General features: G+C 44.6%; 1 protein-coding gene across 3 annotated transcripts in view; it reads left to right on the top strand.

Moving 5' to 3' along the window:
• Window positions 1–26,662, top strand: part of ACVR2B (activin A receptor type 2B) — a 106,707-nt gene that overhangs the window by 32,342 nt on the left and 47,703 nt on the right. Inside the window, exon 1 of one of the 3 annotated variants that reach the window (XM_038127254.1) lies at window positions 5,931–8,119. The exons of the other annotated variants lie outside the window; for them this stretch is intronic. Coding sequence (XP_037983182.1) covers window positions 8,095–8,119 — 25 coding nt within the window. The 5' untranslated portion in view covers window positions 5,931–8,094. Of the gene's footprint in view, window positions 1–5,930; window positions 8,120–26,662 lie in introns of those variants that run through there. 3 annotated transcript variants of the gene reach the window in all.

Genomic DNA, 26,662 nt, shown 5'->3' with positions numbered 1-26,662 from the left:
GCTACCAAACACACTAATTAGATGTCAAATAGACTTCAGTTCTTAAATTGGTTTAGTTACACAATGCAAAACATCGCATTGGGAAGCAGATGGCGTGTCATTTTTAATATGTCTTGTAACTTGCCTGAAACCACTTCAAAGTTTCCTTAAAGAAAATATTGTTACTACTGACCAAAAGAAATGCCGCTGAGCAGCTCTCAGAATAACAACAAGATGTTGGGTTAGTGTCTTGCAAGTATTGTCAGGGCCTTCAGTGGCTGGAAAATAGAGGTATCAATTTAGAGGGGTTTATATTCAGTGGATAAAGAGCTGGTGCTGTGTTAGAAAGTCAGGACCCTTTATTAGGACCCGACTGGACACCAGAAAAAATGATGGCTATGATATAATTAGTTTTGAAAAATTCTTTCTCTGTGCCCAGACTATATAGTTCAATTGGCATGTCTGTAGGGCTGTGCCTTCCTTAGGAATGCCTTTGTTGCCCTGGAATCTAAATGATCCATTGAATAGGAATATGGGGAACAAGAAACCCTGCAGCAGTGGGGGGGAGCCCTCACCCTCATTTGCAAAAATATGAAAATTGCTCACTATCTTGTAACTTGAGTCATTACAGCATTAATAAAAACAGCATTAAGTGCTGCCAGGCTGTTCCATTACAACCTTAATTACAGAAAGAGTAGGAAATGAGTGTTTGGGTGAAAAACAGCTTTGGGATTTTGGTGGGGATTAAGCAATACCAAATTGGAGGGAGAGCTGTGCTCAAGTGATCAAAGCTAGGAGATAACCTCGGCTATATTTCAAATCCATCCCCAAAGCTATGCTTCAGTGGCTTTGGAAGCGGTTTTTGTCACATGGGTAGAAAGGTCCATGAGATACTGACAATAGTGATGGAAACGAAGCCAGTAGTATGCGGAGGGATGAGATTTTTTTTTCCTATAGGCTCTGATATATATGAAAGGTCAGTTCAAGTATCCTCAGATGATTTAATGCTTGAAGAAACACTTCTTTCCATCGTAGGTTTCACTAAATATTGTTAGAAGCGTGTTGGTTTGGGTTAGGGTGAAAAACAGGAAATAAATCAGTGTAGACAAAATAAGGCAGAGACTTTAATTTCTCTCTAATATTCTTCTTTCATACACAGCTATTAGTTTCTTCTTGGTTGCTTAAAAGTCCATTTTCTAAAGACAACAGAAAGTGATAAATGCAAAGAATTAGTTTGAAATTAGCATCTTAACGAGTTGTGCAAACTTTGGAAATATCTTTTTCTAGAACAAAATAACAAAAAAAACTAATAAAAAATAGAGGAATTTCCTCCCTCCCTTCCATCCCAAACCCTTAAATGGCAGGGGGAGCAGGGTAAGCTTTGCCACAGGGCATCCTCATATCAAAGATGCTTAATTGCCTCTGAGTCTACTAATGTAATATATGAACAAATACCAAACCCATCAATTGTGTTGATTTAAAGCCCATTTCCCCTCTTTTCTTTCTGCTTCACCCTCCTCAAATCTCTTTACGTATTCATCCTGTTGGTGACAAATCACCACTTGTGAAACTGGGTGATGTATTGACCTTTTTTGGGGTTGGGAGGCTGTGGCTTGCAGGGTGAGGGCTGCTTTAGGAGGAGTTTGGATGCCTTGGTGGTGGGGGATGCTTTTTTCTGGGATGAGGTGTGGTCTAGAACCACTGTTGGATGTGGGACTTTTGGTCATCCCCATGCAAACCAGGCTGGATAACAGCTTCCCTGGGAAGGGAAGAGGGGAGATGGCCCTTTTGAGTTATTTTCACACCCTTTAGTCCTCCTGCTGGTAACACAGCTTTTAATTAACCTCATTAATCGGGGTACACAGGGCCTCAGTCAATCTCTGGGCGAGGGCTCCCGAGGATGTCTTGCTTAGGGACTCTCCGATAAGTGCATTTGGCACCAGAACCTGCTGAAGATGTTTGTCTGTGATGCTAATTGCTTGTGTCATCCCTCTCCCTGCTGCCAGCTAGCATGTTTCTGGAGGTTTTCCTGAGCAGCAGAGAGTTTCTTGGGAAACAAAACAACCTTGACTGTACTTCTGATTGTTTTACGTGGCAGCGGTTGGTTTTCAGTGCTGCTTGGGGGCGTTGGAGCAAGTGGCAGAAGTTTGGAGAGGAAGGAAGCCCATCTGGACTTAGTGGGGAGTTTGGAAGGTACTTGTCTCTTTTGGGTTCCTTAGAAAAATCTGTTTCTAAAATAAATTTAAAAAAAAGCAAACCCAAGATGTAAATCAAAAGGAGTAATGAGCGGGATTGGTTGCCCTTGGTTCCTTGTGGCTTCCCCAAAACGGGGGTGTTGTGACAACATGGAGCTGCATCAAGGTCATGAAGTTTTGCAGAATAGCAACCAGGTGGGGGAGAAGGCACAAGTGAAGCAAAAAGACTGGAATTAGTTCAGTTTTTGGTGGAAAATGGCCATCCATGGTGTTTTTGTTGCACACTGCTTTCGGTTGAGTGCAAATCACATCATAACATTTTATTCATCTCTTGGAATGACTTTGGTTTTTAGTGCCTGATTGGTTTCATCCAATGTGGTTTTTTGGGCCAATCTATATTTTTACTAAGGATTCACAGATCATGGGGAGCACCTTTAAATAATATTGGCAATAGATTAATAGACTTGTTTTTATTTGCTGCTTCCCTAGACCCTTCATAGACAGTCTGTGCATCAATACCTTCAAAATCCTCATCACTTGATTTATGGTTTTGAGAATTTGGATCCAATAGATTTTGGTCCATTCAGTTCTCTTTTTTTTTAAGGGCAGGGCAAAACTGGGAACTTTTTTTACAAAGAGGTTACAGAAACTTTGAGCACAATCATGGTTTTTTACCTTGCTCTGGGAGTAAAGATGCCAGAGCATTTAAGAGAAATTGGGGGGGGGGCAGGTGGGTTCTGGGAGCCTTTGCTGATGGATGTGGGTGTTTTCTCACCTTCCTGGTGGCATTGGATTGTTGGCTTTGTGTGACTCTGGAATAGGAAAAGGTGTTGGAGAGGATGCAAGGGGCATCTCTGTTGTCCATCTCAAATATTGAACCCTACCCTGCCTGTTATTCTAATTACAGATGTTTTTACTTTGCTGTTTGTTTGCATGAGGGTTCAACTCTCACAGAAGCCTCTTGACCATACACTCAAATGAACAAGAATCACCCCAGAAATCTTTCATTCTCCAAGCTATTTTCAATGACTAATTTTTGTTTATGCCATATCCAAAAGAATCCACCCTTTTAGCAGCCTCCCTTGGTGGCTTGCAGAAGAATGGGAAGGTCCCTTAACCATTTCCCCCATTTTATTTTCCATGAAATGCGAGGATTTTGAACAGAAAACCTGACAAGTTGTTTCCTATCATGCACTGTAATTATCTATTATAATAGGGAATAAAGGATTAATTAGTTTTCAAGCTGCAGATATGATTTAATTAGTTTTCAAGCTGTATCTGAAACACCTGTCTTGGCAAAATCAAAGTGTTTTCATTTGGGTGGAGAAAAAATAGGGGAGTGGGAGGGAAGAGAAGGGGGTCTGATGTTTGCTGACCTGCAGGGCTGTTCCCCCATTTTCCACCCTTACTGAGGTGTGATGTGTTTTTTAAATGGTCAATTTATAATGTGTTTAATTGTTCTCATTTGCACACACTTGCTCAGTACACATCATTACCAGTTCCTGCCACTCTTCCCCAAAATCAAAGAAATTTTAAGTGTTCTCTATACAATGTTCTGTCTCCAGGGATGTCACAACAGAGAGGAAAGGACCAAAACCCCAGGAGGAGCTGCTCTGCCTCAAACTGCAGCCTCTCTACTGCCTTTCCCTTCCAAAACAATAATAAGTTATAATAGTAATAGTAATAATAATAATAACAGCAATAACCACATCAACCACAACAACAACAACAATAATAAAGGATTGTTACAATGTATAGTATATATTGCATCTATAGTATATATTTTATATAGTGTTTGTAATTATTATTTTTATTAATCTTACAATCATCATTATCATCAAAATATGCAAGAAACGAAGCTGGTTCTTCCTCTGTCCCATCACAAAACCATATCTCAGAGTCACTCTCTCCTCTCACAAAACCATATTTCAGCCTCTCCCTTCAAAGAGGTGTGCAAAGGAATGAGAGTTTTCCTTTTTGGAGGTGAGAAAAACAGATCATTCCTGAAAAAGCCTGCCTTCTTTTTTTTTTTTTATTTTTATTTTTAATTCAGTATCTGTTTTTCTTGCTGCATATACTTTTTTATCTCCATCTCCCTTTCTCCCCCCCAGTTTTCCTTGGAGCCCTTGCCCTGTGGAGCAGCTCTCCCTCGCAGGCAGGGCAGGGTGCAGCGTGCTTCCCTCCTGTAGTAGTAGTAAAGGTCACGCTTCCCTGCGGTGGCTTTTTTGGCTGGGTTATTTTTAACTCGGATCAGCCCATCCAAGCTTCTCCCTCTCCCTCACACCACTCTCACACACTTCAGTGTCCACGGGAGCAGCACACCGAGCCGGCTCCATTTGAGTTTATCTTCTTGTTGTTATTATTATTATTATTTCGCATTTATTTTCGGATTCTCCTTTTTTCTCCGTCTATTTAATTTTTTTTTTTTGTTGGAACCGCTGGAGCTCTGCGGTTGGGTTGCTCCTGGGTGCTCGCCAGCAGCTATAAATAGCCTTGTGTACAAGCAAGAAGTGCCTGAATGAGGTTGAGCGGCAGGAAAGGAAAAGCCCCTTTTGGCTTCCAGCTGGCTGCCGGCCAAGCAGCGCATTGCTTCAGCAGATGAGTGTTTTGAGGTAGCGTGGGAAGGAGAGAGCAGTGAGTAAGATGGTCTTTCTCTGGTTAGAGGTGTGCGTGTCTTTTGTTGGGCTCTGATTTTATGAATGGCTGCCTGCAGACAGGGTGGCTGCTGATGCTGAGGGCAGCTGTGGTCCCTCGAGCCTTGGGAAGCACGTGAGGATGCTCTGGAGGATCCCCAGTGGAGTGGTCCCGGGTTGGGAGTCATTTAGGTTTTGGGTGTGATTTTACACCTGCTTCTGGCATCACTCGAGTTTCTTCTGCCTTTTTCTCTGGTCTGGAAACGCTTTGTTTGAACTGGGCTGTTGCACGTGTGATAGATGAGTGATGTGATGATTGACTCTCACAAATAGCAGACAAACATCATGGATATAGGTTAAGAAAAGTTTTTTACTCCCTGAGTAAAAAAGGATGCTCTGAGGATCTCTGGTGAAGTGGTGCTGGGTTAGGAGTCAGGTTTTGGGTGTTATTTTACACCTGCTTCTGGCATCACTCGAGTTTCTTCTGCCTTTTTCTCTGGTCTGGAAATGCTTTGTTTGAACTGGGCTGTTGCACATGTGATAGATGAGTAATGTGATGGTTGACTATCACAATTAGCAGACAAACATCATGGATATAGGTTAAGAAAAGTTTTTTACTCCCTGAGTAAAAAAAGATGCTCTGAGGATCCCTGGTGAAGTGGTCCTGGGTTGGGAGTCAGGTTTTGGGTGTTATTTTACACCTGCTTCTGGCATCACTCGAGTTTCTTCTGCCTTTTTCTCTGGTCTGGAAATGCTGTGTTTGAACTGGGCTGTTGCATGTGTGATAGATGAGTGATGTGATGATTGACTCTCACAAATAGCAGACAAACATCATGGATATAGGTTAAGAAAAGTTTTTTATTCCCTGAGTTGTTATCAAGGGACAGCAAGGATTGGGACATTTGGGAGGGTCGGCTTGTCACTATGGTGACATCTGACCTCCCATCAGGATTTGAGGAAGTGATCTCCACCACTGCACAGTGAAGAAGGAGTCGATGGATGGCATTTTGAGAGGGGCTAAAGGGTTAAAAGGCAAAACCTCCATTGTGTGGGTGAGCATGTGGCGGTAACATTTTCTGTATTCAGTCTTCTGTTGTATTTTTGAAAAGGTTTAATAAACCTTTCTAAATTTCTGAAAAGTGAGTGGCTATTTCTCACACACATGGATGGGTGTCCCAGCTCCAGGGCTTCTCAGGACAGCTCAAGATCCTGGTGGGTTTGGACTCCCAAGCTCATAATTGGGAATGATCCCACCGCAGCAGAAGGGATGGGACTGTCATTGCCCCCTTGTCTCCCATCATCTCTGGGGCTGAGCTGCTGGTTGGGTACCCCAAAGAGCACCCACAACCCCCAACCTGCTCCTGAGGATCTTCCTACCCAGGGGATGGTGATGATCTCTTGGATTACTGCAGCACCCTGATGCAACTGAGGCTGTGCAAACAGACTAGAAGAAAACACTCAAAATCAATGCTTCAGAAACACATTTTTACCCTCAGTGCATAGATAACCAATTTTTAATCAGACTTTTTTAAAGAAGACTTTTATCTCTTTTTCTCTTTATGTATATATTAAAGAAGCAAGTAAAAAGCACCTTTAAGTGCTGTATAGAAGCATGGATTAAATGGCAGTTACTATTGAATTAAACGAGTTTTTATCAGAACACTTAGAGATGCTTTTTCAATAAAGACTGAATTGGAGTGGGGAAAACCTGAGTTCCCTCTGTCCAGTTCTTTCAGCTCCACTGAAAAGCTTTCTAGGGAGAACTATTGCTCAGCCTGGAGAGCCTGCCAGGTTTGTGGGAAGGAAAGAGGATGAGGGGAGTTTGGGGTCTTTGGCTTTCAGATTTAAAACCAATAAAACCACCACAAAATTTCCTTTTTTTGAATTTGCTAAATTTGAGTCTGAAGCTTGAGTATTTCAATGAGTTATGAAATACTAAAACCAGGTGAGGAAAGTAGAAATTTAGGGGATTTTTCTCTTTTCCCTCTCGTTATGATAGTTTGTTTGCAAACTCAGTGAGAAACATTTATGCTAAGACAACACAATGTTTAAGAGGTACAGTTAATGATTTACTCAAGTGGGTAAGATTTCCTTAAATCTTTCAACCTGATGAATTAGCACTGCAAAAAAATGAGCAGGATATTAGGGATCAGCTGATCCGCTGATGATGGCAGCAATGGATTTTAATAGTGATGGTAATGAGTCCATGATTGCTTGTGTGGCAGGACAATACAATCAGATGTTTATGGTCCCCTGTGCTGTGTCCTGATAAGATTTAGCAGTTATTGTCACCAGAATAAACTCAGATCTTCCCCAATGATCCTCAGAAAAGCCATACACTGTGGGGTTTGCTCTTTTAAATATTTTGGGGACTTACTTTCCATCCCCCCCCCTTTTTTATTTGAAGCTTCCTGCTAATTGTGTTGACCATCCTGCAATGTGGGCAATGCAGTGTTAATTTAAAAAAAAATAAATCAATCTCCCTCTTTCTGGTTTCATAGCTGTTCAAATGCTATAACTGCATTGTGTTGCTGGGTGATTTTTTCTTTTCCTTCTGTAACTGAATAGTCTCAAAATGCAGGAATGACACTCTATTTATTTGAACCGTTTAGAGGAAAATTAATAGGGCTATTTTTATGATTGGTCTTTTGTGTCATGGTCTTATTTTTCACTATCTGATTTATGTGGCCAGAGTAAAAGGACAAGAAAAATTAGCCTCATTTGAATTGCTGATATTTCTTTTATAGCGGTTCAAGTTGGGATTTTGTAATTTCTGCTTTTGGAGCAGGACACAGAGAGCTCCAAGCAGGAGGACGTGAAACACGAAGTTTCTTTTGTGCTGTTGTGATGTCAGGGCTGCTTTGATCTCCCACGGTGAAGTGTGAGGTGCTGCAAAATGCAGGATGGCTTGAGACACCCAGGGATGCTTTTCCCCCTCTTAAATTCCTCAGGTGGCTGGATCAGAATGGGAATGGAGGGAATGGAATAGGGTGGGAGCTGCTGGCTGGAAATGCCATTAGGGGAATTTGAGCAGAGAAGGTCACCAGAGCCCTTTCTTAAACTCCAGTGAAGGTTGTGACCCCCAAGTCCTGGTGGGGCACCATCCTCTGCGAGGCTCCAGGAGCGCTCCCGGATGGAACCCAGACGTGCAGGGCTGGCTTTCCACTTTGGAGAAGGGAACAATTTGTTCTGCACGGCGGTGTTTGCTCACCCCGGTCAGAGATCAAACGTCAGGCTGAGCTGGGAGTTTGCAAGGGACAGTTTGGAGAGTCTGTAAAGAAGTGGACATGGGGACACCGCCTTCCCGACCAGGTCTGATCCCTTTCCTGAGCTGTGCTTTCTCCCTGATGCTGCCTGTGGGGCTGGGGAAGGTATTTCAGAGGTGCTGCTGCGTTTATTTGTGCAAACAGAGGGTTTTGGGGGGGGAGGGCATTGGTAGCTGGAAATTAGTGAGTGCCTGGCCAAATGTGTCTGTGCCAAGACAACGGGGTGGCTCAGACCCCAGGAATGGCACAGGGGGCTGGATGTGCCTGGCAGTGCTAAGGGGTGGGTGATTCCTCAAACCCAGCCCTTACTCAGCTGCACCTGGCTTGTCTTCTCACCCCCTCTGTTAGCAGAGTAAAGCATGAGGTCCCACTCTGCTTTGCCCGTGCTGAGCAGCTCTGCTTTGGTATAACCCGTTTAAAATGCTGAAAGTTCCTTTTTTTCACCCCTTTGCCTTGGAGATGGTTTGAAGCAGATAGATATCATCAGATAGTGGTTCTGTCCTTTCCTCCCCTTCCCTGGTGTGAAGGTCTGTAGGACAGGAGGGGGTGCAGAGGGACCGTCTGCCCCTCCAGGGGCTCCCGGCATTGCCGTCTCCGACGGCTCCTCGCCTCTTCTGGCAGCAAGAACTTGCTATCCAGAGGGACACTGTTATCTCTGTGATAAAATGCTATTTATGTGGGGGATTTACTGTTGTTTTTGTTTGTTTGATTGGTTGGTTAGTTGGTGTGCTAGTTGGGGGTTTCTTTGTTTTGGTTTGGGATTTTTGTTTGTTTGTTTTTTGGTTTTTGTTGGTTTTTTTTGACAAATAGCCTTATTGCAGTCACAGCTCTGGAAGTTAAATCATCTACTTTAGGGAGCCTGAGCCAAGCAAGGCTTTTTGCTGCCTGCTCCCTGGGATCTCCCTCTGCTCAAGGTGGCCTTGTCTTGTTTGTGGAACCGTAGCTGATAGGGAAGTGTTGTCCTCTAATAAACGAGAGATAGCCACTAAGGAGATGTTAAGAGCAGAAGGTGCCACATGAGGAGCAAACAGCCGAAGCACTTTGAGGGCTGCTGGCAATGATTGCCATCCTGTGTGGACTTTGGTTCATTCCTGGGTTGCACAGTTCATGGACCACATCAGGGTGTTAGGAAGTTACTCTTGTTTCTGGGGCCAAAGCCTTCTTTTGCTAATTATGGCACAATGCCTCTGCATTTTATATTCTACACTGATTTTTTTTTTTTGAACTGTACTGAGGTATTGTAAGTTAAAACCTGGCATCATAAGAGTTTTTATTTTTTCTCTAAGCACCTAATGCTCATAGTTAGGAGCTGAAAACCTTCTGCTTAAGGTGGGGCAACACATCCAAGTTTCACCACCCCAGAAGGGATTTACATCTCCTGGAGCAGCTTGGAAGCTGGTGCATCAATGGTGAGAGACTGAAACCACACTGCTCCTTTGAATGACAGGCAGAATGAAGTGTGAGGCTTCATGTTTCGGCTGCTCTGCTAAGCCAGAAAAAAAGGGGCATGAAAACAATAAACTTGCTCCTCTTAGAAGACCCCATGCCCACATTGGTTTTATAGATGTTGTAGCCATAGCTGGTGGCCCCTTTTGCTTCTTCCTGTTGATGAGAGGAAGGATGAAGCAGTCATCAGACATGCTGGACATGTGGAAATGCCTGGGTTGATCCCCTCTTGCTCATTTTCCCTTGGGTTCTCCATAAATCACTTTGTCTTCCAGTGCCCCAGCCCCATGCCTGTAAGCACAGAAAACACTTCCCAGCTGCACTGGGAGGCTGGAAGTGATGCATCAGTGTTTGCAGGGTACGCAAATAATAGCAATAATAATTAAAAACTAATGCATTATTAATGGTTTATTAATAATAAATAACAGACATGAATGAATAATTATAAGAAAAATAAACACACAAATAAACTTAATAGTTTAAGCAGCAATTGTGTACTCACCCAGCATGTGCCTTATGAAATTGTCTCCTGGTTATATGCAGAATAAATTGCCACTGTGATAATCCTTCATGAGTGTAAGGTGTCTTAGGAGACGAGGTTGCATGAGTTCAGGCTGGATTGAAGGATTTCAAGTGAGTTCAGTATGCAAAGGACAAGATGCATCATCCCCAACGCAAAGATCTCTTCTCTATTGCTACTTTATTTATTATTATGTACTTCTTATGTTTTCTTATGTGTCTGTGCATGGCAGTTATGGAGAGGGGTTTGTGAGGTTATTTCAGCAGCAGAAGCATCACTGGATACTTCCTCTCTTTGAACTTTGGAGTGTGAGATTGCATCTCAAAAACACAACTCTGTGCAAAGGAGCATATTGGTGTGTGCAGTGTAATTAGAAGTGTAATTAGCCTTCTAATTAACAAAAGTCTTGATTTTGACATGCAGAATAGTGTACTGGTGGTAAGGAAGAATACCTGTTGCCAAGACAGGGTTGCACAGTGTCCCTGGGAGCCACTGAGAGCTGCTGGGGAACTCTGGCAGAGCTGCCATGGGGATCCCAGTGAAAGATGAAGGGCAGGGATATGTGCTATTAGGAGAACGATGTAGGCACAGTGCCACGGAGGTAGAGGTTAAATCATTGTGGCCTAATGCAGATTGGCACTAAGCCTTGCCAAATTAAATGTTCAACCTTTTCTCTGTCAGGGGTTGCATTAGCCACCGGCGTAATTAAGAAAAAAACAGTAATTTTGCTCTGAGAGAGAGTTCTGAGAGGTCTTGTGCCTTGAGTTGCAAGAGTGAAGAGTGCAAATGTCTGACGAATTCAAGTGTTCATGCTAACAGGTTTTTACCAAAAATGAGCCAGCAGGGAGAATGAATTCTAATGCCAAGCAGAAGCTCCTGCTGTAAAATGCCATGGCCTAAAGAAATGGAGAAGAATGGAGGGTTGAAAGGAAAGGTAAAAACACTCTTTTCCTTAGTGAGGTGTTAATGATAATGAGCTGCTTGATGGTTGCTTTAGCCGTATCTGATGGGTTTAGGGTCAGATCCCACCCATTTCTGGTTTTCCCCATCAGAGAACATCCTTGAGATAACAGGTTTTGTGCTGGGTCTTGCCTTTATTCTTCCTCTTTCCAGCAGTTTGGAGCTCTGCTAGTTGTAAACTTGTTCTGAATTAGCTAGTCTTTAATTTTGTAGCATGTTTTTCCCTTTTCTCCATGGAAGGAGGAGATGCCCTTCTCTGACTCTGCATTTAAATCAAGTGTAATGCTGGTCTCTCAGAGCAGAGGTAGCAATGAATGGGAGGAGATGAAAAATCAGACAGCTCCTTACTCCTCCTCCCTGTTTCTCTCCTGTTTTAACATGGAGGCAACTGGAAGGCTTGATTGCTCATGGTATCAATGATTTTAAGCAGTTCATCCATTTAAATTAGATTTAATTTTTGGCTTGTCTTTTTGGCATCACCGTTCATTCCCACCAATGAAGTTTACTGGTGACCAGTGTAGCCTCCAGGTCTGGAGAGCCATGAGCTCTGCAGGGGCAGCCATGCTGATATGGTGGTCCAGACCTTCATCAGTTCTTATGTTCCTTGTCATGGTGCTATTTTTCATCTTCTTGAAGCTCCTTTCTGCTGTAGCTATTTGGTGTCATCTCAGCACACTTTGGCTGTGATGGCTCTGCAGTGCTGGAAAGCAATGGTTTGGTTTTTGTGTTGGGATGAGGTGTTGAGTTCCTGATCCTCTCTCTGCCTGGTGAGCAAACAGAGCTGTCCCCCTGCAGCTGCTCCTTTCCATGCTGGAGCTGACACAAATGTGGGGGTGAGGATATGGAGGAGAACATCCACTCTCTTGGGACAGAGGACCTGCTTCAGTGGGAGAAAACCCATTTCCATGGGCTAGAGGGTCAGTGCAGACTCATCAGTCAGGTGTCAGTTTGGGGTCTCAGAGTGAGGTTTGGGGTCCCAGTGTGTAGTTTGGGGTCCCAATGTGGAGTTTGGGGTCCCAGTGTGGGGTTTGGGATCAGTTTGGGGTCCCATTGTGGGGTCAGGGGTCAGTTTGGGGTCCCAGTGCAGGGTTTGGTGTCCCAATGGGGGGTTTGGGGTCCCAATGTGGAGTTTGGGGTCCCAGTGTGGGGTTTGGGATCAGTTTGGGGTCCCATTGTGGGGTCAGGGGTCAGTTTGGGGTCCCAGTGCAGGGTTTGGGGTCCCAGTGCAGGGTTTGGGGTCCCAATGTGGGGTTTGGGGTCCCAGTGTGTAGTTTGGGGTCAGTTTGGGGTCCCATTGTGGGGTTTGGGGTCCCAGTGTGGGGTTTGGGATCAGTTTGGGGTCCCAGTGTGGGGTCAGGGGTCAGTTTAGGGTCCCAGTGCAGGGTTTGGGGTCCCAATGTGGGGTTTGGGGTGCCGGTGTAGGCTTGGGGTCAATTTGGGGTCTCAGAGTGGGGTTTGGGGTCAGTATGGGGTCCCAACGTGGGGTCGGGGTCCCAGTGTGACAATCTGCTAGTGAGGTGACAATCCGCCAATCTGCAAGAAATCTTCCAGTGGACTGAGACTCCCAGGAGCCACTGAGTCACTGATGATCAAGCCCAGGCTCAGCAGCTGTGCTGCTCCTTTCATCTTTCCAAGATGACCAAATGAGTGCTGTCACCGTCGTTGAGGAATCATGAAAAATTCCCGATTTAATGACACGGCTGCAGCATCAACCCAAGCTCTGCCAGGAGCAGCCCCCGTGGGTGTTGTTTGACTTGACAGATTGAAGGTGCTCCTTCAATTAATGCTGCATCATGGTTCTCTTGCAATAAGGCAGGAGGTGTCAGCAGTTTTGTTTACAAGCCTCCCTTGCTCCCCGATTTAAGTCGCTCCTGACAAAAGGAAGTTTAAATGCTTGCATTGATTCCTGGCTCCACAGTGCAAAATATCCACATGTGGCAAAGAGGTGGAGATTTTTCAAAGCAGCCTAAAGGATTTAAAGTGCTTTTAACAGCTCACAGGCCTTGGACCACTGCTTTTAAGCATCCCTGAGTCACAAATAGATTTAGAAGATAAAATGCTGGATGCTACTAGTTCCCTCAGCACATCCTTTGCTTATTTATTTTTTTTTTTGAAGAAAGCATGCTGACTAAATTTACCCTTTGTAATGTTTAGAGATTCATATTCACATATTTGTTCTTTCTGAAAAACCTGTTGGGTTTTGTAAAGAATGAGATGGCTAAGAAGTAAGATTTCTGGAGACTGTCATAAGTCACTTCCCTGTTGCTGAATAAACTACCCAAAAATATAGTCCTTAACAATTTCATACGTGACACATGTAAGAAACTAAGATGCTTTCTAGTTTTCAAGTAAAAGCTTGAAAATAGCAAGGTGGGTTGTGGTTTTGATTTGTGGTTTGGGTTGGGTTTGGGTTTTTTGTTTTTTGGAGAAATCCAAGTTCTTAAGAAAAGTTGTTAACTCTTTCCACTTTTCTGTGAACTTAGAAATGTTTCATCTCTGAATGCTTGCTTTGAATTTTTTTTTTTTAAGGCTAATTTTCTGTTTCATTCAGACTGTTGTATATTAAGAAGGCCCAGTATTGGAGGAAAAATGTAAAAGGAGGAAAAAAAAAACCCACACAGAAATTCCAATGTGAAACTATTTTACATGTCAGATATGTTGGAGTTAATTGGCTTTTGCATGGTGTTCATCTGCAGTGGATCTACCAAAATAGCCTAGATGAGTGCTCTGCTCCATCTGGTTATTATCTTGTTGCTGTAATATCCCTGTGCCATGCCGTTGTGGCCAGCCAGGGCTGGGAAAAAGCTCGCTGGAGATTCCCAAAGATCTGCTCTGTGCTATGTTACCAACTTGTCAGGGGCTCACTTGACAAATTGAAAATTAGCCAAATGCCTTTTCCAAGCCAAAAGTAGCCTGAGATGATGTCTATGCATCATACCAAAGAGCTCTTTTGAGTTCCTTAAGGTGCCTGACTCCAAATACTCCTCAGATTATTAATAGTGCCCTAATAAACCTGGAGAGCGATCCTATAAATTTCAACATGTTCAGAGGTCAAACAGTGAAGTCAATATTAATTAATAGTCAAAAGCAGTGTTTTATTTCATGTAATCAGCCTCCTGACAGTCTGAGCAGTCTTGGAGGTTAGTTATGCTCCAAGAGTGGGAGCAATGCCAGGGCGGCCCGTGCTCTGTCACTATAAAATACCAAATAATCAGGAGCTGCTGCATGAAATAGCTGAAGATTTAATGAATCTCCTGAAATGCTCTGTGCCCCTTCATGAGGGGTCCTAGGAGTGATGTGCTGGTGGACCTCGAGGTGGTTTCTCTTCACCCTCTGCACTGAAGAAAAACAGCAACGCAAGAAGTTGGCTTTATTATGAGGGTGGAAGAGAGGTGCAAAAACCCAGGGGCTGGGGTGACCTCAGGTGTGTGGAAGCTTCAGTGGTGGCAGCTCCAAAGCAGAAGTTTGCAGGGGGAAAGGAGGGACACGTGAAGGAGCTCTGCACTCGTAGCACAGATGGGAAAGGAGAGAGGCTCCATGGGAAGGGAAAGGTGTACATGTGGTGCTTGGGGATGCAGCTCATGGGTGGACCTGGCAGTGCTGGGTTCGTGGTTGGACTGATCTTAGAGATCCTTCCCAATCTTAATAATTCTGTGATTCTAAGCGGATGTCCCTGATGCCAGCTCCAGTATAAATTAAATTACTTCAAATTTGTTTAACGTGCACTACTGAGAATATTTAAAGGTGTAATATTCTGTTTTGAGGGAACTGTCAGATTACTGTGCTCAAAAGCCATTCCATTAATTCAATTAATTTGTAGGAGTGATTTATAGATTATTCTGCCTTTCAATAGCTGACCTGCTGCTCCTGGAAATTCCTCATAAACTCTTCTCCTTTGCCTGCCTGTTGTTGACATCTCACCTGATTTTGGCTGTGGTGTAGCGTCGCCCTTGGTGGACAAGGGTGTGTGATCCCAACAACTCATTGCAGAAAGCCCATCTTGCCCAGAAATTCTGCCTTCACTCATTTTGATGCTACCTCAAAGCTACAACGTGCTGCAAATGCCACCCTCTGGCCCCAAAAAGGACTGAGGGGGTAAGAGAAAAACAAAAGAATATTTGCCAGGCAGATGCACAGATTCCTCTTAGCTAAAGTGCAAAGATGGATGCTTCATCCAGGTGTTTGTATTTCCTCCCCAATCCGTTATTAGAGTGAATTAAGATACCTTTTGGCTCCCATCTCTCCTCCAAGAGACAGGCTTCTCATAAGTTATTTATGTGGGATGTGTCACCTGATTAATTATATTCCCATATAACCTGACGAGGCCGATGCAGAGTGTTCCCTGGTGTGAGGATTCGTGTGTGATGGAGCTGTGCTGGATCCACGGTGCTCATCTCCATACCTGCACCACACTTTGTTCTTAAGCAAGAAAAATATTAAAAAATTGCAGAGATTTGTGGCCAGCTAACCCAGGCAATGCTTCATTGTTGTGGAAGGCAAAAAAAAAAAAAGATTTGTGGCCAGTGAAAGGTTTACTATTGAATTTTTAAAATATCACGTATACACACATGCGCCCATAAATAGAATACATGAATATAAAATAAACATATATTCACTGCCAGTGCTAGTTATGGTACATTAGTGTTTTAATTCAATATAAATTAATTTTGCCTGCCATCCCTTGCAGCTGGAGTTGCAGTCTCCAGGTTGCAGTGTCTACAGTGGAGTCCCTCACCGTGGGGCAGCTGGGTGCAGGGTAGAGTTGACATGTTGGTTCTTCTAAAGCAAAGCTCCCCTCTCATTTATTCTGCTGTTGAAGCTGCTCAGTTCACTCCAAGAACACGAAATTTTGACTGAAGCCATCCTATGTCCCAGTTTTGGTCCCTGTTCAATGGAGCACATCTTGTTATTCTTGTTGCAGCACATATTAATTTCTAACAGGCCTTTGCTGAAAGAGGTGGGCTAAAGCATGTGGTCTGAATGCTCTGGATTGGTTGTTTTTAATGACATTAACCAGATGTTGGGCAGCCTCTGGGGGGGGACGTGTGTAAATGGAATGGAACAGTGACATGCTCTTCGTCATACGCATTTTCATATCCTGATGAAAATAAATGTTCCAGGTTTTAGCTGTTTTTCCAAAAAATGATCTGAGTCCTTTGCTGTATCTTGAGCTTTCCTTCCAAGAGCTTTTCTTATCCCAGGTGTTTCCCAAAGGAGATGTTTGGTGATGGCATTTCATCTCTGGCCCCTCTGCTTTCCTGCTCAGCCTTTTGACATTGGTGCCATCTCAATAGATGGAGATTTTGAAGGTTGTGCGTTCCTGCTGCTGGCTTGTGAGAGCTTTGCTCTGCCATCATCTTGGCCAGGTGTTTTCTCCCATCTGGGCTGTCTGGGGTTTTGGGGTGCAGAGCCCAGCTGCCACATGCAGCTGCAGGAGGCATTGCCCCACGGGCCAGCCCTCCAGCAGCCTTTCAGCAAAGCTCTGGCTGATGGGGCACCCAGAGCTGGTGCAGTCCTGCAGACCTCTACAACTGCTGCCTTGCCCCACCTTTTTTTTTTATTCACAGCATTTTGACTTCATCTCTGGTTGTAATGGATTTTGTGCAGTTGAGGAGATAGACTGAGAAGCTTCACTCATTGTCAGCTTCTCCTCTGCCACAGCAGTGCTTTCTCATTCTGGCCACGTGTGGTTTTTAGCCTAAAACATCTGAGTTTTGAGTGTGGACTGTCAAGCACATCTCAAGGCTTATTGGTCAGCTAAGCATGTGTGCACAGAGCACTGAATGGGCCAGCATCACAGTGGGTTTTCTTTTAATGCCAACTCATCAAAATGATTTAACTTGATCCCTTCTTTCTACACTGGTACAAAAGCAGGAGCAATAACCAGAGGTCAAGTAATTTATTGAGAGATGGACTTTTGGGGTGCATTTTTTTCTTTTAATCCAAGGGGTCAAAGATGAGTCTTGGCTTCAGTCAGGATGAAAGTGCGTGTCTGTGGTGTGGGTTTAGATTTAGCTGCAATCTGATATATCTTCTTATGAGAAAACTGGGAGCCTCCTCTCCCCTGTAGCATTTCTTGCTCTGATTTTGTTGTTGTTTGGTTGGTTTTTTAAAGTGTGTGCCTTCATAGAATCAGAGAATGGTTTGGGTTGGAAGGGATGTGAAAGATCATCTACTTCCAACACCCCTGCCATGGACAGAGACACTTCCCACTAGACCAGGTTGCTTACACAAAGCCTAGAAGCCTGAGCATATTTTAGTTTCAGTTTAAACAACTGCTTATGTGCTCACTTGGCTAGGGGAGGATTAAGTCCTGAGCTGCCACTTTCCCTGAGAATTTGTCGAAAAGAATTGTCACAAACCTCCAGGTTTTTTTCAGCTGCACCTGTGACATGAGCAAATGAACAGCTCAGTGCTTTTGTAAAGGACCAAATACATTCCAAAACTATATCAAATAACCCTTGTGGGTCAGACAGGGGTATTTTGGGTGAGACCATCCACCCATCTGGTATTTTTTTCACAGATATCCCTGTGCCTGTACTTGAGCTTTTATTGCTCTGGCTACTTCAGCCAGGGATGGTTCAGGCACAATGCTGGGGGAAGCAGCAGGTGATTAAATATCTGCTTTTCAAGCAAATTCCTCTCTTGTGGGATAGGTCTGAATGGATGGAGCCTGATTAATGCCCACAACTGAGTTTGGGCATTCATGCCTGAACTCCAAGTGTGATTTTCATGATAGGGAGAGGCAAAAAAGCAGTGTCAGGAGCTGGTTTAACTGGTGAAGTGTTGGTGTTGAGTGAGAGGAAGGGCATGGTGGGTGGGAGTCTGGGGTGCCTGCCTTGGCTGTGCTTTGTTCTCAGCTTGGCAAAGATGTTGTAGGCCTCAGCCACAAAAAAAAAAAAAAAAAAAACAACAAAAAACCAAAAAACAAACCAAAACCAAAAAAACCTTAAGTACCTTGATATCTGGCCAGGTCAGAGCCTCAGATCTGTTTTTTTAAAGGATGTTGGACCTCTTGTGTGATTGTTGGGTTTAGGTGATACCTGCCCAGGCACATCCAGGTTTGCCAGCAGGTGCTGGAGTTTGGTCTTCCGTCTTCATCCTTGTTTTTAACCAAGTGCTGAGAGGCTTTGGGTGGGATGCTGAGATACTTTTTCTCTTCCTCCTGTGTTTCTAGGGGAGGTTTAGTGCATGTGCAGGGAGAGGATTTAGTGCCAATGCATCCTCCAATGGATATTTGTATTGAATGGACACAGGGCTCACTGAACTCCCCTAATCTCTGGTTTGTGTGGCTGAATGATGGAGACAATCTTGGCCTACTTTGGAGAGAGGAAGGGGATGTGTAAAGGGAAGCAGGAGCTGGAGTTGCTAGGGAAACACGAGCAGGGATGCTTGCATGGCTCTCACCTGATCCCTGCCACAGCAGCTCTGCAGCGCAGGTTCCCTTTCATACCAGTGTCATGTGGCCTCCTGGGAGAATTCGCAGCCACAAAAAGCTGCTGGAATTGTCCCAAGGCTCAAAGGGCAGCAGTGATGCCCAGCAGGAGTCCCCAAAAGAGTTGGAGAACACACAGTCAGCCCCATGAGTGCTCTGGGGGCATGCTACCCATGGGCATCACAGCTGGTTCCTGAGGGTTGCCCTGGGGAATGAGGCAAATGGGGATTTGCTTCTTCTGGGATCACTTTAGGGGAATTGCCAATTCTCCCTCACTGAGAAGGAATGCAGCAGGGTCAGTGATTTCCCCACTTATGCCCATATTGTGGGAGGTGGGATGATGCTGGACCCATCTGGGATGTCCCCATTTTCATCATTTTTACCATTGTTGTTCCCATTTGCCCCCCTGGGTTTCGAGTCCCCGAGTACTTTGCTATTTGAATAATTAGTGCCAGGCCATGTACCCTGTGCTAGGCACACCCATACCAGGAAAGATGACTTCCACTGAATTTCTGATCATGCAGGTATTTTATTCCTTGAAAATGTTTTATTTATTGCAATGGTTATTGATAGCTGCACATACCAATTCTGTTGAGGCAAAACAACCTTCTACAACTGCTTTTATATTTGTGCGTCTGGAATAAAAATCAATCCTGGCAAAAATTTGAATATCTGGATTCCTCTTGGCTTCCCCACCTGGTAAAATTTAATAATAGCTTGTAAATGTTTTCATCAGCTGCTCCTCTGTTCTTTAATTGAGCACAGATGAATCTTGAATGAGTAGTTTTTGTATGACTGGGTGGTTTTTTTCATGTTTCAGCAGCAATCCGTTCCGTTTAAGCAGCGAGTGCTTTTGGGACATGGATGCAGGACTGTTTGCAGTATGATTATTTTCTAAAGTTTGGAATGAAACAGTTGAGGAGGAAAGCAATTGAAACTTTTCCCGTGCTGGTGGGTTCCTGGAAAGCAGCTGGTACTATGCTGGAATTAGAAGCAGCTGGCTTTGCTTTATAACAAATCAAGGGAGTGATTATCTTGTGATAATCTTGCCCCCTGCATCTCTTATTGCATGAGTAAACACAACTTCAGCTTGTAAACTTTGAGTTTGGCCTTCCACCTTTGCTGCCAGAGATGAAAATTCAGGCGTGCCAGGATGTGCTGCCCCTCCATCGGCTCTGCCTGGCGTCATCCCTGTCTCCCTGGGGTGGTGGCAAGAAGGGGATGAGCTGAGCTGGCTGTGCCAAGAGCAGTGATGGAGCCCAGTGCCAGCTCATGGATGAGCTGTTCCTGACTCAGATGAGCAGGAACCACGTTTCACAGCCAAAAAGCCACGTGGCGAGAAGGTGGGTGCTGCAGGGCTCCAGCTGTACTCCGTGAACTATTCTTTCTGTGACATCTGGCCAGAGACTGCTGCTTTCAGCTTTAAACAGAAGAAAGACCAAGATTGAAAGGCCCCTACTAAGAGGTGAGGGTGGGGTTTGCACTGTGGTGCCAAGGAGTCGATGTCTCGAGTTCAGCAGGGTGGCACTGGGTGAGATGAGCTCAGATTAGCAGAACTCCTGTCCTTAAGAGCCTTGGTTACATCTGAACTCATGATGGGGCTTGAGAGGCAGCTGGCACGCACACCGTGGGCTTCAGGGCCAAGCCTCAAATCCCTCTTGGCCAGCTCACCTGAGTGCTGCCAGCAGGTTGGCTTTGCCCCTCCTGTGGATCCCAGCACCTCGGGCTGGGGTTTGCCTTTCCAGGCTGCTCTTAAGCCCCGTTTAAAAGAAAGAAGAAGGCATGTCTAAACAGAAGACCCCTCATTCATCTCCGTTTTATTCCTTGCCCTTCCCCTGCAGTATTTTCCTGCTGGGAAGGTGAAACCATGAGCTGGAAGGATCTGGCTCCCTGCTCCTCAGCGGCGCCGGCGTGGCCGCTCTGCTGGCCTGGAGGCGGGGGACGCTCGGTGTCAGCTCCTGTTCAAAATACATTTGGTTTCTAAATCGAGACGGGGATTCTGCACAAACACTTGGCATAGGTGAGCTGGAAAAAGGTTTTAAGGGTAAGCGGGTTATTTATACTCTGTCTTGCGTGTCCAGCCTGTGTTTGTGCTGCTAAGTCGTTTATGTTTATTTTATGGAGGAAGACCTGTGCCATAAATACTGCTCTAACCAGCAGCCAGCAGCAAGAGCAAGGTACCATAGGATGCAGTGGCCAGCTTGGATGGAGGAATATGGTTGGGAAGGGGGGCTTAAATGGGGTTAGTCCCTTCCCAAGGACCACATCCTGCACCTTACAGCAGCTGAGAGGTAACAGTGGGCTGGGTGGTGCAGAGCCTGTGTTCTCCATCCCTGAGCAGCTTAATTTTCAACACTGGAAATATTTTCAGGCGCCTTGGGCTGGGAGCAATCACAGCTCCATGCATACGATAATTTTTTAGCAGGTGTTGGTCCTGCTCATATGGCAGTGATCCCACTTGTGAAGTCCCTGGAAAGTACTGTGTAATATACATTTTCCTCATTGGGCACTCAGATGAGTAAAAGGGGTTTGGAGATGCCTCTTGGTTTGGGGTGGGAAAAAAGGTTTCTAAACTTGTGGGATATTAAAGAAAATACCTGTTGTCCCATGTTGGTAGTGCACTTATCCTCACATTTGTCTCACAGGGTCTTTAGTGGGAAAGAGTTAAATGTCTTGTCACATGTGTTTGTTGCTGCAGCCTTGAGGAGATTTCTCGTCTTCAAGAAATAAATGCAGCACGTGTTCAGCTAAAAATATTGCAGGAGGAATCCTTCCTTGGCCACAGCCCCGATATGGGAGAGCAGCTGTGAGTCGCAGGGATTTTGTTTGTTTTTAAACTTCATCTGTCTTCAAAGTGATGCTGTCCGGGGGTGTTAGAAGAGCCAAAGTCCCTGTTGACCTTTGTTTACATCCACTGATGGCCATGGAGTAGGACTTCTTGGCAGCTATTTGCAACAGGAGTTGGAGGAGGCTGTTGGCTTTGTTTGTGGTTACCTGGAAAAGCAAAAACCCGGAGGTTACTGAGATGAGTTGAACTTTGGTAGCTGCAGGGTGGAGCACCTTTGAGGTTGCTCCTCAGTGTGACAATCTGCTGCTGCACAGAGGTGGAGGCTGGGGAGAAGGGTCTCAGCCTAGCTTTTCACAGGAATCACTCTGTGATGCCAAAACTTCCTCTTTGAGCAAGGTGCCTGGTTTGCTGTGTTAATGGGCAAAATGGATATTGACCCTGAGAATTCAATGTCTTCCTTTGGCTGTGCGTGCCTTTGATCAGTTCACTGCTCTTGAAAAGTCAAACCACTCCCCTGTGTGTCTCAGTGGGGTGGGATTTCTTAAATTTGGCTTAACTTTCTGCTTTAGGGCCTTTTACCCCTGCAGGTAACTTCAGTTGAGTGTTTCTGTTGTTAAACTCTGGTAGTGTGGGGTCATTGCTCCCTTGATAAATGGGTGGCATGGGAAGGGGCTTCCTGGCCAGCTGGGATGACTCTGCAGGTGGATGCTGCTGCTCATTAACACAAAGGTGCTGGGAAGCTGCACTCCAGGACTGGCATGCCCTGTGATAGCTGTTCCCACTCCCAGACAGCTCATTTTAAATAATGCTTCACTTGCATTTTAAAAGCAGCCCTCCCTATTTATTTCTTTTCTTTATCTCTTTTTTCCTTTTTTTTTTTTTTTTTTTTTTTTTGCATTGCTGTCCAGTCATTTGCCCACCACCCCAAATCCCAATTGAGACCTGATGCTGAGGGCCATATGAAACAGTGAACGTATTCAGCCTGATGATTTCCACATGAGCAGGGCTCTGCTGGTGAAAGAAGTGAACTCATTGCAGAAACCTCCCAAGAACAAAGCTTTGGAGAAAGGATCAACCTTATTAGCACATTCAAGGAGAAAGGGGGTTTGTCACTGTATCAGTTTATGCTTCAGCACATTAGTGTTGTAAATCTCTCTGTGGAAAATTGGTTAAAAAACTGTATTTGCTTTCCCCTGTTAAAAACCCAGAAAAAAAAATCAAATCTCCAGCACACTAGTTTGCTGTAAATCTTTTAACACACGTTTATGGGGTTTGATGGTTTGAAGCCTCCCTCAATTAAAATGATTTTTTTTTTCCTCAAGCAATCTTTTGGTTTCCCAAGTATTCTTCTGGCCTTTTCACTTGAAAAGGAAAGGCAAACTTTCATGAATTGAGCAGGGGCACTCTTTGAATGAAGTGAGGGTCAGTGCTTCTCCAGGCTTTTCTTCCCATTGTTTGAAGAATACACTGAGGATAGTGGGAGCAGATGTGCTGCTTCTATTTGGGCTTATTTTGGCCCTAGTATGGATATATGGGAGCTGCCATTGCATTAATTCCTCCCATGGCTGCTGTGGCTTAGACTCTGTTCCTTTGTAAATACAGAATGAGAGTCTCCTGATAAAGACTTGGTGCTTTATATTGACACCATCCTGTTAAAAAAAAAAACAATAAAAAAAGGGGAGAAATATCGGTGGAAGGAAAAACAAGTGGAGAATCTCTTTGTTCTGTGATTTACGTTGTGGGACAGACACCCTGCACACCACTGGCAGAGGCGGATCTGCCACAGCTGGGATGGGCAAACTTGGCCAGCTGTGTTAGTGATTGATTGTGAGCATGCATCACCCAGCCATTGATTGCTGAATGTGACTTGTTTCTAATCGTACCTGCCACAGGGATTTAATTCCATGGGAGGGGAAAAAAGAAAAAAAGAAAAAAAAAAAAAAGTGGAAGTTGAAGGAGATTGCATGTTAAAAAACCTGCTTGTGGTCTGTCTGTATTTCACACTATACAGGAAGATTAGCCATGCTTTGAACACTGGACTGCTGATTTTTTTTGGCCAGTGACTCTCAATTTAACTATGCTGTAAATGAAATGGAGAACAGACACTTCTGGGCATGAATGTTTTAATGTTAACAAAGGAAAAAGCTCTGTTGTGTGTTAGGGTAAAAGGGTGAGCAGTTTGGCTGTGGAACAGAGATGCTGCAGTAATTAAAGGCATCCAGAAACCTGGCAGATCTTTTGCTTTTGGGGGGAAATCCTTCAAACAGAGGCTTGATTCTGCCTACATAAACTGATATGAAAATCTCTGCCTTTAGTTACAGAGGTGTCACCCTCAGATGGGCTCTGACCCTGTAATGGAAGCACTGTTATATCACTGTATATTATAGTTGGAATCCTGCTTGTAAGGGAGGTGTTTTCTTGTGGGCATACATCATTGCAATCACTGCTCCAAGGACAGTATCTCTTTCATGAGGACCACATCTCTTTCACCTTCTGAATCTCTCATCCTCTTGAAACAGAGCAATTGTTCAGTGGGGAATGTAAAGTACACACTCATCCTGCCAGTAACAATAGAGGTGGTTTGTTTTGGTTGAGGAAAAATGCACATAATACATAAAACACATATAATTGCTCACCTATTCATCTCCCTTTCTGTCCCATTATCTTACCTTGTTCACACAGGAGTGTGGGGTGTGCTTTACCCAGGGGAGAGGGCAGAGGTGGGCTCAGATCTGTGCCACACGAGGCAGCTGTGGGAAATCCCTCTTGCAGGAACAGTGGCTCCAAAGAGGCACATCCTGGTCTGCTCGTTCCTGTGCAACAGTCAAGGAATGATCTTCACCCCGTGAAATGCCCATGTGGAAAATCAGTGGCATTTGTCCCTCTTCTCCAGAAAGGGAGAGACTGGAAAGAAATCCTGGTCTGCTCTGCTGGAGCTGCCTTTGCTGCAGCCCCTCCTAACTCAGCCTCGTCACGAGGAAATTACTGCTTTGCACCTGATGCATTATCAAAAAATATCCCCTTGCAATGAGGCTGGATTAACCATGACATTTTACAGGGACAGATGAGAGGAATGCTTTGTGATCAAGTGAAGCTCTTTTCTAATGAGCTCTGAGCTTTGCTTTCCAAAATATCTCATAATTTTGGAGGGTGGGATGTGTATTTCTCGCTTTCTTTCCAACAAGCACATTCTACAAACAGGACTAAACTGCCACCAGTCAAACCTACTCCATTGCCCTGGTCAAACAGGGCTGGAGAGATGCTATCTTCAGCAGGATTTATGATGTATCTGTGTGCTTGGAATTTGCTGTGGGATGCTCAGCCACAGGCTGACCATTCCGGGAAGAGTTGGGATGACAAAAGGAATTACCCAGCAGAAGTTTAGTGTGATGGGCTTGAGATTTTGTAGGTGTTAAGGTTTGTGATGCACTAATTTAACCTCCTACATAGCAAGGACAGAAGGACTTGATCTTCTGATACCCACAACCTGTCTTTTTTGTGCTGGATGCTTAAAATCCATTCCAAGATAAGAGGCTACTTAAGCCTTTAAGATTGCTTAGCAGTGAGTAGAGCTGGAAACAGCTGGATGAGGGGCAAAAGGATACTGGGTAAATTGATTCCAAATCCTGAAGGGATGCCCATGATGTGGCAGAAAGCTCTGCTGTAGGAATAGGACCAAGAAACCTAATGCATGATGGAGTTTGAGTTGAAAACCATCTGCTCAAGCTGTCCTGCTAGTCCAGCATGAGAAGATAGTGTGGGAAGAAGTTGTGTCCTTCCTCTCTAAGTGGAAGATGGAAATAAGAATCAGGATAGAAATCTCTCATCCTGTGATAATGAAGAGATCTGCCATCCTAGGATAGTGAGATGAGGTAATGTAGCATTGAATAAAAGACCTGGAATGCACATTTAGCTGATGGAGATGATTCCTCTGAAAAAAGAAGAAAAAAAAAAAAGGTCATTCCCTAATCTCTTACTGAGGATGCCCTGAGTTTGGGATTCCTCTTGTGCAACAGAAAACATTTTGCAGATACATCTGTGTGCTAAAAAGCATGAGAAACTTGCTGGCTTTTTAACACTACTGCAATGAGCTCTGTCCTTGCCACCCCTTAGGCAGATGGTTTGCAAGGAGGGATTTCCCAAAAGCACATGATATTGACTCAGCCCTGCTTCCAGAATCCAAGGGAAATATCTCCTGAGGCATTTGGAAACTCCTCCTGGAGTTGCTCAGGTCAGTGGGGACTTCCACATGTGCTTTGATCTTTCTGTCTGAAGCTTTTTGCCACAAAGATTTTGTGGAGAGCAGATAGTCAGCATTCCTGAAGACTTTTAATTTCTGCTCTGCAGCAGGTCTCAGCACGTTTTGCTTTCATGGTGATCATTGTTAAAAGTGAAGACCCAGATCCAGCACAGCTTCAGCACAGGGAGACACAGAGGGCATTCCCAGAGCTGCACGAGAGATTTCCAGTACAGATAAAATCAGAGCAGGGGCTTTCTGGATTGCAAACTTTCCTTGATGATGAACAAGACAATGCTCTGCAGAAGGGGACAGGTCAGGAATATGGGAATTCAGATGCAACCAGCAAATCTTGGTGCTAAAACAAAAAATGCAGTGGAGAAGGTGTCCCTGTCCGGAGTGCTGTGCTCTTTGAGTTCTTGAGTGGCTTTGGGAAGGTGGGTTACCAGTGAAATGCCATCCACGTGAGGCTTTCCTCCAGTGACACAGAGCTGCCTGGTGCTGCTGCCAACAGCTCCTTGGATGCTGCACTGGGCAGAGCTCTTTGGACCACTGTTGTAATGCTCTGGCTCAGCACACCCCCTGTTTGCCTACCTGGTTTAAAGTGTTACTAGTTCCTGAATGGAGGAACTGTCTGCAGGAACTCAATAGCTTCCCTGCTTTTCAGCACTGCAGCTTTTAGGAAGTGGCTGCTGCAGATGTGGTCAGATGAGCTGTTGAAATTAAAACGTGATATGGATTTAATGTGAAATAGCTGCTCCCAAATGGCTGCATCCATCTAGATATTCCTAATCTGGAGTGGAGATTAATTTTTAATCTGGTTTATTTCACTGCAATATATCCACGAGGCTAAATTGAAACAAAACAGTATTATTCCAGGATAAACACTCTGTCCTGTGGGTATTGAGAAGGAACAGGAGCCCGAGCAGCTCTGCTGGAACAGCTCCATGTGTGCACAAGCCACAAACCCATTGCAGGCAGCTGCAGCTCTAAGAGGGAGCCCATGATGTGGAAAATCCCTTGCAGATGATATGTCAGTCATACCTGAGCATCAGCCAGGAGGGAGGGATAACAAACAGCACTTTTGCTTCCCAGCTGAAGGTGTGCAGCTTGTAAAAAAACCTGAGTAAATCTGGAAATAAGATGCTGGGACTTACTGGGGAATTGCAGTGAGGAGAACGAGTGGTTTTAATGTTGGAGAAG

This window comes from Motacilla alba, chromosome 2 (assembly GCF_015832195.1).
Source record: "Motacilla alba alba isolate MOTALB_02 chromosome 2, Motacilla_alba_V1.0_pri, whole genome shotgun sequence".
NCBI lineage: Eukaryota > Metazoa > Chordata > Aves > Passeriformes > Motacillidae > Motacilla > Motacilla alba.
Note: the sequence above shows the minus strand (reverse complement) of the source record. Positions and strands in the feature narration are given on the sequence as shown.